A 13,986-nucleotide genomic window follows, 5' to 3' on the forward strand; every position below is an offset into this window, starting at 1 on the left:
AAAACAAAATGAGTATAGAAATAACATTGAAAAAGTCTCACGTTTCAATTTCCCCAAATATGTTTTCCCCTCCAACTTACTTTAATTGCTGTCTCTAAGACTTCAGCATTTGATTTCACTGACCTCTCTGGTCTCATGGTATTTATCCTCAAGACCCAGGTTACAACTCCAGTTACTTCAAATCTACTTGCTTGGGTGTCAATAGGGGGAGTAAGGATTGGAATGTGGAGTCTAACTGTGCAGCACTCTTCCCACCTTAATAGGACATTGGTAGTTAGTGGAATGAATACATAAGTACCACTATAACAGAGTGGTACTTATAAATTGGTGGAAGATTACCACCAATTTATAAGTGGGGAGACAGGCTTAGAGAGTTTAAGGACCTTGGACAATACCACACAGCCCAACTTATCTGGACTGAGAACCTCACATGCCTTGGTGGGAGACCATGTCTGAATCCACTCCTGTGGACTAAGGCACAGTGCTCTAAAGAACGATGCCTGTTCCACATCCAAGAATAAAGGTATCCCATGGCCCCTCTTTACACCATTAGCCTCCTCTGGGTCTCATACCTTATAGTTTTCGCCCTGTAGAATCCTGTCAAGGATTCTCTAGGGTTAGTAACATGCATTCCTTCTACAGATAAAAAAAGATGGAGCTCAAAAGTTTGGAGAACTTGCCCAAGGTCACACACAAAGTGAAGAGGAAGACAAGGAAGGGAAGCAATGCACGTTTCACTAGTATGGGTTCCTCTGGACTTTATCACCAAGTTAACTTGCTCAGCTCTGTACATATGAATTTCTGCCAGGACAAACTGCATAGTAGATGTTGTCTACGGAGTCCAGCAAAATTTTGCCCAGGTGGTGTTTGGGGTTCCTGGTGGGTAGCAGGAACTTCTCCCAGGGAATGCAGAGGCAGAGCTGATAGATGACTTGTGTGCTGCAGGCCCGCCAGGCCACACCAGCCTCCTCAGCCAGGCCACACCTTCAGCACACAACTCAGCTAGGCAGCTGTGTCCCCAGTCACTCTCAATTGCTCTGAAGTGACATTTTCTGCTTTTTCTTGTTGCCCAACTGTTCTAACTGGAAGAACTGTGCCTTCATCTACCCTGTACATCCTATCACAGAGCCTTCCTGGGAGCTACCATTCCCCAGCAGGCACACTGTAACTGTCTGCCTTCCTCGTAGTACTGCTCCATCTTCTTTTGTGCCTTATTGAGGACTCACTCCAGCAAGCCTGGAAAGGCAAGAGGTGCACTCCCTTGCCGCCCTGCGGGGACCTGTATGTTTGTGGAATTCGTGATTCCCCCTCTTCTGTTCAGGTTGAAAACACACATTTGGTCCCCGCTCGGGCGGGGCCCAGCTAATCAAAATGAGTGGTTCCTTGCAGAGTGCTAGGGGTGCGCTGTCAGAGGTGGCATTCCTACTTTCACCCAGGCACCTAGTATCTTACACGCCACGGAGAGGGCTGCAGTGCAAAGCGCCGTCGAGCAGGACTGCAGAACTGCCTTTGCTGTCACCTCCGCCCACAGATTCCCTTCCACACTTGCGTGTGTACACAGGCCAGATGGAAGGCGCCATCCTAACTTCTGCCTTGCGCAGGTGGGAGGGAAGAGAGACGAGAGGTATTCCATTGGTTGTCTTGTCTGGGAAAATGAATTGCACCTTCCCCCCACACGCTGAGGATCAACTTTTCCCACCCCTTCGTTTGGGCACTAGTATCTTGGGACTACAGCCCGAATCTGGGAGCCAGTGGGTCCCAGTTCCAGGTACTTGGAGCTGGACGGGCAGCAAACGCTGCTAGACACTGAGAAAAGTGCTTTACAGCGTCCCGAGCCCCTCGAGTCTCCCGTGGGGCAAGTGTGCTGGTATTGCGACCGACCAGTAGCTTGGCGCACAGGGTTGCCGGCCAGGCTGCGCGCGTACCCCTCCCCTTCTCTGCGGGCCCGCACCGCGCTCCCCCTCCCCCCGAGTTACGCGCGGGTCCTGCAGCATCTCGGCGGAGCTGGGCTGCCTGGCCCGCCGGCAAAGCGTCGGCCGCTGCATCCCGCTCAGGGCCGCGGCGCGATGCTGCGCTGGAATGAGGAAGCTTGGCTGCAAGGGGAGGGCCCGGGCGCGCTGCGCGCGGGGGTGGCGGCGGCGCGCCGAGCGGGCCCGGCGCGGGCGAACGGGCTGCAGCCGGCGGCAGCGCCAGCAGGTACGGCCCGCGCCGGTCGCCGCCCAGGCGGACTTGGGGGTCTTGGCCCCAGCCCGACGCCACTACAAAGTTTGTGCGCACGCCGCGGCAGGCCCCAGAGTTGCTGTTGGGACGGGCGTCCGGCAAGCTGGAATCCAGCGGTGGGGACTGGGACGGGACGGCGCGCACCTCTCAGTGTCCCGTTCTGTTTTCAACTCCGCGCATCGGTCCGTGTCCCGGAGCAGCGCACCCAGAGGCGGCCGATGCGTGCGCTGGGCCGGGAGGACTGAGGGCAAGTCAAGCTGGGGACAGGCAGTGTGCGCCACCCCAAAGTTTTCGGAGTGCTGGGCGGGGGCGCGCGCGCTCGGGCCACCGCTGTTCTGGGCGGCCGCAGGTGAAGACGCGCGGGCGCGGCGGGGGCGGCCGCCTCGGAGGGAACGAAGTGCGCTGCCCGCGGGCGGCGCTGTGAGCGCGGGGCAGCGGGTCGACCGGGAGCGCGAAGCCGGGTCGGAGCCTGCGGGGGGCGGGGAGTGTGGCGGAGAAATGGGGAACAATGCGAGTGAGCAACTTCAGGAAGTCATTGTGAAAGAAAGCTGGGAAGAGCTCCGCGGCCAAGTTATCAGGGCACTCTAACAAGTGCCTGCGCGGCCCGCGCCCAAGGTGGCGACGCGGCGACAGCTCTGGGTCCCCGAGCAGCCAGCGTAGTACAGCCCGAGCGGGTCGTAGAACCGCGGCGAGGCGGGCAATCGGGTCGAGCCCCGCAGGGCAGAGGGAGCCCGGCTCCAAGGTTGCTCTTCGCCCGGAGGATCGATCTTGGCCCCCAAAGTGCGACGCACAAATCCACGTGAGTGTTTTCAAATTGAATTTAAGTAGGAAAACTTGGGTAACTGGTGGATTTAAAAATAAAAATTTAAGAGCTGGAAAGGACAGACTAGGCGGTAACATTCGTAATCCCTAGTGTCGGCGTTGCTCACGTCTGCCTCCCCTTTCTGAGGGCAGTGAGAGCGATGAGTTTTGTCAAAGCCTCCACCACTTTAGGCTGTGACTGTAGTGCAGGATCAGGCCGACATGGGACACTTCTGAGCAGCTCCGCTGTCACCACGAAGATGTTCTAGCTCCTGCTCATATTCGAATTCATATGTACATATATAGCGAGATCACAGATTCAGCCTTTGTAAAGTCATTGGTAAAAAAAATAAAGATAATAATAATAAACTTTCCATATTTTTGAGGTGAAAGCATTTTACTTCTGTTTAAGATCTAGTATGAGCTTGCTTTCTGCAAACAGGAATTATCCCGGTTTTGAAAACTTGGTACTATTGCTCCCTACGGGTCAGGAATCCTTCTCAGGAAAACCTTCAGTAATAGTAAAGCATCAGATGACTTGAGGTTTATTTGAAATGCATTTTTAAAATCTGTCAAGCATCATTGGTGATTCCTCAGTAATCTCAGAAGCGGGTGACTGATTTTTCCCTTTAATTTGGAGGCACAGGATATCGCATCCAGTGGCCAAAATAGTGTAACGATTCCATAAGGTCTGAAGCTGCACAGCTTTCAAATGTAGTTTCCCTTCCCTTTAGGGGCTGTAGCCCACCCAGAGTGAATTTTAACTCAGGGCTTTGCTCATGTTACCCACGCATGATTTACCACCCTTCTGCAGAATGTATTTCATCTTTGAAGTACCTTGTTTTAAACTTCTAGAGACAAAATGGTGTTAAAGAATATCTTCTTACTAGTGAAATCAGTTTCTGTTAAGAAAGGAAAATTTATAAAAGTTGAAAATACTTAATATGTATATTTTTAACTTTAATGGAAATTCAGATGCTTTTAAGGATCTTTCATTTGGGTTCAGTTGAGGGGAGAGTGACACCTGCAAGAAAATGTCCAAGCCCTCTTGAATTTCTTTGTTTGAAGATGTTTGTTCATTGAGGTTAACTGGATTCATCTTTTATATGGGATTTTTAAAAAATAACAGGTTAAGCATCATTTGTGTTAGAATGTCCCTGAATTGCTTCATTGGATTATTTGGTATATGGCTTAAAATTTAAATGGGGACAGATATTCATGAGAGGAAGATTCACCTGCTTACATCCTGTAACACACAGAACATGTTACAGTAATAACTATAAGTAATGATTTCACATTTTAAAAACTAACATCTGGTTTGATAGAATATGTCTAATTTCACATTTTCCCATGAACATACCTTTTTTCATGGAAAAAAAAAAGTGCTTCTCAGGCTTTCAACCCACCAGAGCTAATGATGAAAATATTTTGAGTTAAATGGTTCTGTTTTCTTCCCCTTTTGTATCATGGTGATAGTTGAAGACTGGAGTTTAGAAACTGCATAGTAGTTGTTTGTTGAATTCATCAGCGTCTTCATTAGTGTGCTACATCTGGGAAAACTACATCTTCCTCCCCAAATTCAGGAGCATAAGAGCAATAATAGCCCACCATCGTGGTCTCACAGGAGACCACAGCAGTTACAAATAGAAGTGTGCTATGTTTGACTCTTTTGAAAAGTTTGTGCACAGTCTCCTAAACAAAAGGTAAACTGTGGCCATCCTTAAAAATGATTCCTTTGTTCAAAAGTTAATTTATTGACCAAGAGGTCTAAAGCCCAGCAGAGTTATAGGCCACTATATATATATATATATATATTTTTTACTTGGTTGGAGACTTGGAGTGAGAATGGTGGTTCTTTGGTTTAGGGAATATTTTTCTCTTGATTAATAATGATGTGCATCACATTTGCTTAATATGGTAGCATATTATCAATATAAATGTTAAACCTTTGGAACCTGAGAGAATTATATGTCATTGTTGTCAAGATTATATATACTAATATATACAGTAAATAAATTATATATGTACATGCATATACACACACACTATCACAAACCCACAAAGCCTGCACACAGTGTGGAGTGGGGCATGCAGGCAGTGTGGAAAAGAGTTTTAAATCATATGAACCTGACCTGAGTAATAAAGCTACCATTTTATTTTATTTTATTTTATTTTATTTTTACCTTTTACTAAAACAAAATGATTATCTCTATTTATAATGGTGAGTTTCAGTGTAAATGATATTAGTATTTTGAGTGTTTGCCTAATTTTGTGTTTTCATCTCATGTAACTGCACTTAGCCGAGAATTCATCAAGGTAGCACTGTTTAATGTTACATTTTTCCTTCTCTAATCTTTGAAATTATAAAGCAATTTCACTATGAAATAAGTGCTGATTCTTGTTGCTGTATTCTAAGGAAAAGTCTTGTAAGTGGATCCAGCTTACAGAAAGCAAACGAAGAGCCCTCTGAGGCTCTGGAAACCCTGACTTTTGCTGCCTATTTCTAAGACTGACAAACATTTGGTGCACTGTGGCTCCTTCTTCTAGTCACAGAGTTGCTGTAGCTCCTGCTCTGACTGGGAACACCACTCTGGGTCCAGTGTCCCTACATTTGTATTTACAGAGAACTCAGAACTATTTCATTTCATATGTGCATTGTTTAATCCTTCCACTTTATGGGAAGAAAGATGAGTTGCAAAAGCAACAAGTGACCCATTCTTAAGCATACAAGACAAAAATATCAATCCATTTTACATCTTAAAAGAAGTTGTTATATTTGGTTCATAAAAAAGGCACATGCACGTTTTTGATCTAGGTCTTAGAAATGGTGAATTTCAGAGGATCAACATTAAACTAATTCTCTCTCTCTCTGTGTGTGTCACACACACAGACACAAGTACACGCTCTCTTTCTTAAAATTCAGATAAGGTGCTAAGGAGAAAGAGTGTTTTGTTAGGGTGTTAGGATACCCTCAACCAAACTATAGAAATAACAATACTATTTTGACCCTGGTACTGACTAAATGCTCACACTGGGGTCCTTGTCGACCATGGCTTCCTTATATTTCTTTCATCTTAATAAGTGCCTTCATACCTCCATCTCCTTGGAATATATGTTTCAATTCTTAGATTTTCAGTGCTATTACTTTATTAGCTTTTGTTTGACATAGCTCTTAACTGTTCTTAAATATTCTAACAAATATTTTTAAGACATGATGAAACACTAGGGATGCAGTGCTGCATATTACAGATGAAATATAACAGCTGATAAAAGAAGGTTTGCAAAAGGTTTCTAAGTGGGGGTGTGGATGCCTATCCCTGTCTTGGTGTGTGCTGGTGGTTACTCTTGAGAAGGGCCCAGTAGGAGAGCAACTGAGGCCTAATCTGCAGACAACGGACACATTGTTTCAGTTGACATTTTCTCTTTCTCATGATTGACTCTGATAAATAGGTAGGATGCAAGAGGTGTCTTCAGCCAGCCACCTGATGATAAACAGTTAAAAATGCTGAAAACCCCAGGTCACTGGTGTGGAACCCATTAGTCTTCTCCTTCTCAGGCCTGACCCTATTTCTTTTCTTCCTTGGCCATTTTGTGTCTTTGGGGAACTCACAATTCCTGTTGACTAAAAGAACACCCTTTTCCACCACAAGCCTGACGAATCAGACGTTCAAATAATTTCTGAACTCGTTTTTGGTTAGGACAGGAAGCCCAGGCTCCCTTCCTGTGTGTGTTTTCCTGAGAGAAAACTAGCTTCCCTCCTTTTTTGCATATTTGGCAACTGGTTCCACCTTTCTCTGCACCCCAGTGGAGTGTGAAGGCAGTAGCAGGACCTTTGAGGAAGAGAGGGAGGGAACTGAGGCCCCACCAGGCACCAGGGTCCTCCCAGGTGGCTGTGTCAGAGAGGGACTCTGAGAAGCAACTGTGGATCTCAAAGTCTGGATTTGTGTGTGAGCAGCACCTCTTGCTTGGTGGTGGGGAGGCACATGTTGTTTGGTGAGTGTCACTGGGTTTCTTTGCTGTGCTTTTATGGATTGGAATAGCCAGTGTGGTCCTCTGTTTCTCTCTTGGTTTTTTTTATGGTGGGTGGCCTGCTCCCAGAGTGCCACCCTGGCACCCTGTCATGGTTCACTGTCTTGGGGTGATGGAGAGCATCATTATGCTCCATCTGCATGTTCTACTTTCAGGTTGGCCCCATGCTCCACCTCCTGATGGCTTGTGGCGCAGGGCCATGGCTTAACGAATTGCTTAAAGTGGGCCCTAATTAGTGCCAAAGTGCTTTCTTCATATTTTCTCATTCAAGTGTGCAGTGATTCATTTTTCTTTAGCAAGCAGTTCACTGCTACAGGAAATCTGACTCTTCCCGCCATTTTCTCACCAGAAGTTAATGATAATGGATGGATGGTTATGTATTATGGACAGCAGTGCATTGTGAAGGGAGAATCCCACTCTCAAGTCTTGTCTGCCTTGTCTTTCTTCCTTTCTTCTCTTTCTTTTCCTCTTTCTCTTGCCTTCCTTTCCTCCTTTCTGTCATATGTGTGGTTTTTGGACAGACTTAACTAACTAAGAACTGCAGTAAGTATTTGTAAGGCGTTGTCTGTAACGAAGTAGGTTTTTGTGCTCTAGTTTTGATATGACACACAAAAATCTACACTTCACACCTCTTTCTGTTAATTTGAAACTATTTGAAAATGAGCAGTATGCTTTGAATTAGAATCTTTTTTCCAAAGCTAGGAATTCTATGATGAATATTGACTTAGCAGTTTTTGATATTTTTTAATTTGTTATATCACGACATTTTCACTGGAACAAATAAAATTCCACAAAAGATACCTCCCTGGACCTAATGGGGAAAATGTTTAATTTTGAATCTTTTGGAGACATGAAAATGAGGAATTGACCTTTAGCTTACTTCTGAGGCACTCTGAAATGTGTTCCAGTGCTTTTAATGGAAACTGGAGAGAGCCATCGACCCCCTACTGCGAGCCCCACTTTTAGCCTGAAAAAGTGACCTTTTTCCTTCTTATTTGTGCTGCATTTTGTGTAGGGCAGAAAATTAAAGTGATATTCAAAGAGATTCATTGTAAAAACATATTGATAGTTGTGTATCCCATTTTATTAAATTAAAACCAACTGCTCATTATCTCAAGTCCTTAAACATAAGGTGGTTAATTACTATTTAAAAATTGGTTTGAAATTTTCTAGTACTTTTCTGCTATGAGTGTGTTGAAACAACATGAAGGTTGTTTATGTTTGCCTGAACTTAAAGAATTTTCAACTAAGAGCAGATAGGGATTTTGTAAAAGAAAGGAAGTTTGTTAAAAAACAATACTAGAGTAAAACATTGAAAATAAATTATTTCAATTTATTTGAGAGCTGCAGAAAAATATGACTAAAATGAGCTTTTCTTAGCTCTCTGATGGCATGAGCATTTTCTGCCAGATTATAAATAAAGACATGCTGATTTTTGTAGACATACAAATGAGGAAGTAGAAAAGGTTCTGTGTGGTTTTACCAATGACCCTGTCCTCCCTTCATTTGCATGAGGACACTGTAGGCAGAAGGTGAAGGATTACAGAATCAGCCCAAACAATCCTGGTTGGACCTGACACCTATGTTTTACATGGATCTTTTTGCATGGTCCATGTTGTTGGCCGTGAATATATTGAGGATGCCTCCAGGTTTGTATCAGAGGACACCAGTGCCATGCTGTCTATCACAGGATAGAATAAAAATCTAGATCTTTTTTGCTAACGTGATCCAACTGAAAAACCAATGCAGATGATTGAGGGATACTCTTTTATGTCCTTGGGTTTTTGGTCCATGGCAGTCATTATTTAATTGATACATTAATTAGTCCCTTTAGTCTTCTTAGATATTGCTTACTCTGACTTCAGCTAAACCACTGGAAGTTGGGGTGAATTCCCAAAGTATGAAAGTCATTAAGAGACCAAGCCATGATTTCAGGAACCTAATTTTTGAATTCATGTTCTGTATACTGTGAGCATAGGTATTTTTTATATGTAGTTTTTATGAAAAAGTTATCTCATTGTAATTGATGATAGCTGATAATTTTGTGAGTGTTGTGAGTGGACTTGAGCTCACAATTCCAGTCCTTTATGGAAAGTTTCCACCATTTCCATGAGGCCTACCCCAACTTGGAGAGCTCACAATTCCAATCCTTTAGGGAAAGTTTCCACCTTTTCCATGAGGCCTACCCCAACTTGAAGGCAGCAAGCAAAGTATCTATACTTCTTCGTCTTCCCTGGAGCAGTGGCTAAATAACCTTATTCTAAATAGATGGGACCAAGTAACCTTTTCTAAGGAAAGAATAAGAATAAAATGTATATCACAGTGAATCCCATAAAGTATTTGATCTGGAATATTTTTTTTTTCTGGGTTTGTATCTAGATTGGTAGATCTTGACTCACCACCAGCTAGATGGTTGAAACTATAAGTAAAATGACAAGTTTATAGTACCTGGGAAAGTATCTTCAGAAGACAGCTCAATTAATGACTTTTCAAATTTTAATAAATAGTATATGTATGGATTTTCAGATAGCAGGATGTTCCTTTGGAGATCTGGATGATCCTACTTCTTTGGGTCTAAATAAAACAACTTTCACCAAATAAACTCATACAATTGAAGTAGAATGGCCTTGTAGAAACACTAATATTGCAGTAGGGTGTATTGTTTGGAAATGTTATGGGTGTGTAAGTGGATTTTTCTACAAACTATGATTTGTGAATTTTGAGTTTTAAAATGTCCACGTGAAATAATTTACTAGTATGTAAAACTGACTTTAAAGCCAGAAGGGTGTCTTTGGGACACCATAATGTCTTACTGAGTAAAAGAATTTACTTTTAAATATTTTAACTTTGCATTTATTTCTTTAAAAAATGAAAAAAAAATCAGAAAATAATAGGAACACAAAATCTATTCCTGGTTTCCTATGTCTCTTTAATTTATAATAATAAATAACAAGCCATCAACACTTTCATGAGAGATTGTAAAGTATTACTTTGGGAGTAATTGCTATATTTTTTTAAAGATACAGATCTTATTTTTGTTGTACTTCATTTTTTTGCTCAGTTCCTGGTCATGCATGAAGGCTTCCAAAATCAGTAAGAAAAGAGAAGAAAAATTATTCTAAACTGAAGATTTTTTTTTTTTAATTTAAGTGGTAAAGTGTAAAAGTCATTTATATTTGAGGAAACGACATAGGAGGTGACCATTGTTGATGGTCAAAATCAACAGAAACTATTTTAAAAAAATGTCGGTTTTGACATTATGTCTTTTCCATAGTGTCAGTGAGTGGTTTGAGATCAGACAGTGAAATAGTATAGACAAGAAACCTCTCTTCTTTATATAAACAGGGTATACTATGAGAGAATAAAGATAACACAGTGTGATATAATGTCAGTCCAGCTGTGATCCTGTGGCAGTAGCAAATATATAAGCACAGAGAAATGTCTCCCACTCCACTTTTTCTGTTTTTTAAAACAATTTTTGTAATACAACATTTATGTGGCACTTTAAAATACTCATGTGTATACGTGTGCATTTGTGTGTATATTTTTCCCTTCTGTCTGAAATACCTCTTGACTAAGGTTTTCAGACAACATGGTTTTGGGATCTAGTTTTATAAGTCTTCCTCAGTTCCCTTTGACCCTTCCCCTTTTGCATATCAGTTCCTACCCATGGTGGGGAAAATGCAAGGACAGAACTGCACATCTGAGCTAATTTGCCCTCAAGAAGAAGGTTCACAGTAGAACAAATTGCTGGAGTTTGCTAAGGTTCAGTTTATCGCAGGGGGAGGGGCAGTGTGAAAGCCAAATTGGATTCCTGCTTTCCTGTTTAAATCTTGTTTTTCATTGTTATTTGCACCAGCAATGCTCTGTGGAGTAATCATGAAAATGTGCAGATTGGCAGCTAATTTTTTTAAAATGAAAAGAATCAGAAATGAAATAAGAGTGCTCAGAAGTTTTTATGTTCTCCCAACCTGTTTTGTCAAATTGTTACGCAAACCAAGAAGGTCTCTTTGACTAGATACAAAGACTTCGCATATTGCCTTAGCTTTCTCTTGGAACATTTCCTTTTTTAAGATACAGTGTAATTCACGGTGATATGATAGATTTGCAAAAATAAAATCTTCCAGTCTGAAGATGAAAGGACTTGTCTCTAAGCAGGAATAATGCATTTTATTAAAGAGGTCTGTGACCTAGGCATTTTAAATAGATGATAGGCTTGTCCTGCTCCCCCACCCCAATCCTTCTCCCTTCAAAATAAGCTTCATTGAGTATTTAAGGAAATAACCCTCAAAGTAACTCTAGTGCAGCTTTTATCTGCTGGGGAGTAGGAAAAACCAGGAGCAGACATTTGACTGAATAACTAGAACTTAACTATATGGTAGAAATTCTGTGATAAAGTTTGGCTTGATTTCAAAGTATTGCACACAACATGATATTTTCTGGTAAAATGTAAGAAGCATCCATTCCTCACCTGTCAGACATTTGGATTTTTTGACCACAGCAGTGGACTGCCAAGTTCTTATGAGCAGAAGTGCTGGAGGGAAGACATCTCCATAACATGAAACCTGTTTCAACCTCAGCTCTGTTTCTTACTGGACAAATGACCTTGGGAAGGCTCCATCTGTTTTACCTCAGTTTTCTCTTCTGTAAAATGGAAATGATAATATTGATCCTTGGGTGTGATTGTGAGAGTTAAAGACACATATTTAACAAATAGGAATTGAATACGAGCTGTACGTTGGAACTGGGTCAAGCTTCTCAGTAGAATGCTAGACAAAAGAGAGGACATTCACAGTCCTGTGAGGCCTAACAATTTACCTCTCAATGCAATACATTTAACAGGTTGCTGAATAAAGCCAGATAGCACCAGTACCCTTTTCTGCCTTTTTTTGGCATACACATGGCACTTAAGATATGTGAAACATTACTACATGAGAATTACCTAAACAGTATCAGGGACAAGGGAAAGGCATCTGCTTAGAAAACAAACAAAAAAAAGATGGCATGAGGCAATTGTTTAAATCTCAGAGAGCACTTTTTAAGGCATGTGAGACATACTACATTCTCCCAGTGAGTAGGCTAATTTTGACTGACTCTCAGTAGTTCCTTCAGGAAGTTTGGCATGCCCCATGCTTCGTAGTTCCTTAATAGCTTGAAAAGTAAGAAAGTTGTGATTCTTCACAGGGGCTGACTTTTCCTTCTAAATTCATTAATCCACACCTTGCTCATGAGAATTCTGGAAAAGGCCCTGTGTTTCATAGCAAGCATGTGGAAGGAGGTGCTCACTGGAGGAAGCTGAAGGATCTTTTCAGAGCGACTCCCCAGTGGCCCTGCGTGCTTGCATGCTTAGGGGACTCTGGTTGTGTCCTTCTCTGAGCAGCTTGGGTTAGAAATAGGGCTTCTCCAAGGAAGACTGGCCCCAGCTCCTCACCTGGAAGCAGCAACTGCCCAGGGCTGTTGGATGCTTCTCTCCTGTAGCCAGCCAGGTTCCAGCCCAGCCTCTGTGTGGAAGGAGGAAAGGCAAGGTGCAGGAGGTGGTTTCAAGAAAGGCTCCTGGTCTCCCAGGGAGGTTCCACAGGGTCTGCAAAGGCAGTGAGTCTGCACTTCCCTGCCTGGACCCAAGAGGAAGGGGCCCTGTGCCATTTGCCAGCCTGGAGCCCATTTTCACTTTTTTACTCCTTTTCTCTAAAGTTGGTGGTATGTTGACTCCTTTGAAATGAAACAGGAAAGTTGGACCTGTTTCTCCCTGTTTGATCAGAAGGAGAGAGACAAACAGAGGAAGGGAAAAGAGAGAGGGGAGGGAGAGAGGAAGTCAGGGACAGAGAGGAGAGAGGGGAGATAGAGATGGGAGAATGAGATGGAGGAGACACATGGAAAGGCAAAGAGATTTGGAGGGATGGGGGATTATGACAGAAACTTCACTGCCGGTTCCCCTATGGGGTCAGCCTTGAACAGCCTCTGTCACATTGGCCTGAGCTTATCTCTGCATCTATTTCCCCTTGTGCAAGATTCAGAACTGCTTGCTCCAAAGAAACAATAAAAGCATTCATGTTTATAAGAATTGCACAGGTGAAAACTAGTACTGATACTGCTGTATTTTCTATTGATTTGGTTAGCTTTTGCCAGAAATTGTTTGGGTTTCCCATGCAAAGTAAAAAAACACAGAATGTTTTCATGAAATAATTCCTTCTGGCATCTCCCCTTATAAACCTAATGATCTTGATTTTTCATTCTGGTGAAACTGTGAAAACACCTTTACTTTGCTTCTGTGATTAACTCCATTCACTGAATCAACTCCTTTTTAGTTGAGACCAATCCCAGTTTCTATTTGACACTTGCATTGCTTCCACGTGGGATCAGAGGGGCTAACTTGGTCTTTAAAAAACCAGATGCAGAGCCTAGGTTATGCAGAGCCATGGTTATGAAGGAATGGGCTGGGATTTAAGTGTCCTTCGAGTCATTGTTTTTAATCATCCCAAGTGATCACATTTAGAGTGAGGGGAAGTTGGAGAAGCTTATTAAGTCAGTACTGTGAAGTGAGACATGTCAAACACAGAATTGGCAGTCCCAATACAGACTGGCTTGTGGACCAGCTCAGAAATTATTAAGAATTTATATGCAGTGCACTAGTAGACATTACACCAAGGGACCTTCTGAGCATGGGTCCCTGAGTACTGCACTGATCACAAGTTCCCAATGCCAGAGAAAGTTTGGTTCAAAGTGTGCGTGAAAATTGAAGTGAGGTGGATTTCATCACAAAAGTCCACATTCTAGGGCAGGAAGTGGCTCTAGAGCTTTAATGACAAAGTACAGCATGGTCTGTGTGCACAGAGGTAGAACTTCTGGGCTCCACACATGCACTGCTGTCCCCAGGGTGCTCACTAGACTCCCTCTGTGTGGTGTTCTCTGCAGCTTCACCTGCCCCTCTCCACCCCG

At 42.9% G+C, this 13,986-nt stretch overlaps 1 protein-coding gene across 8 annotated transcripts in view; it reads left to right on the top strand.

Moving 5' to 3' along the window:
• The first annotated feature begins 2,158 nt into the window (after positions 1–2,158).
• Positions 2,159–13,986, top strand: part of Ikzf1 (IKAROS family zinc finger 1) — a 95,258-nt gene continuing 83,430 nt past the window's right edge. For 2 of the 8 annotated variants that reach the window (XM_047561999.1, XM_047562005.1), the window contains exon 1: positions 6,876–7,014. In XM_047561999.1, the coding sequence (XP_047417955.1) occupies positions 7,005–7,014 (10 nt within the window). In that variant the 5' untranslated portion in view covers positions 6,876–7,004. Of the gene's footprint in view, positions 2,197–2,260; positions 2,337–2,471; positions 3,020–6,875; positions 7,015–13,986 lie in introns of those variants that run through there. The other 6 variants (XM_047562008.1, XM_047562001.1, XM_047562009.1 and 3 more) reach the window with 6 other exon arrangements.

This window comes from Sciurus carolinensis, chromosome 8 (genome assembly GCF_902686445.1).
Source record: "Sciurus carolinensis chromosome 8, mSciCar1.2, whole genome shotgun sequence".
Taxonomy (NCBI): Eukaryota; Metazoa; Chordata; class Mammalia; order Rodentia; family Sciuridae; genus Sciurus; species Sciurus carolinensis.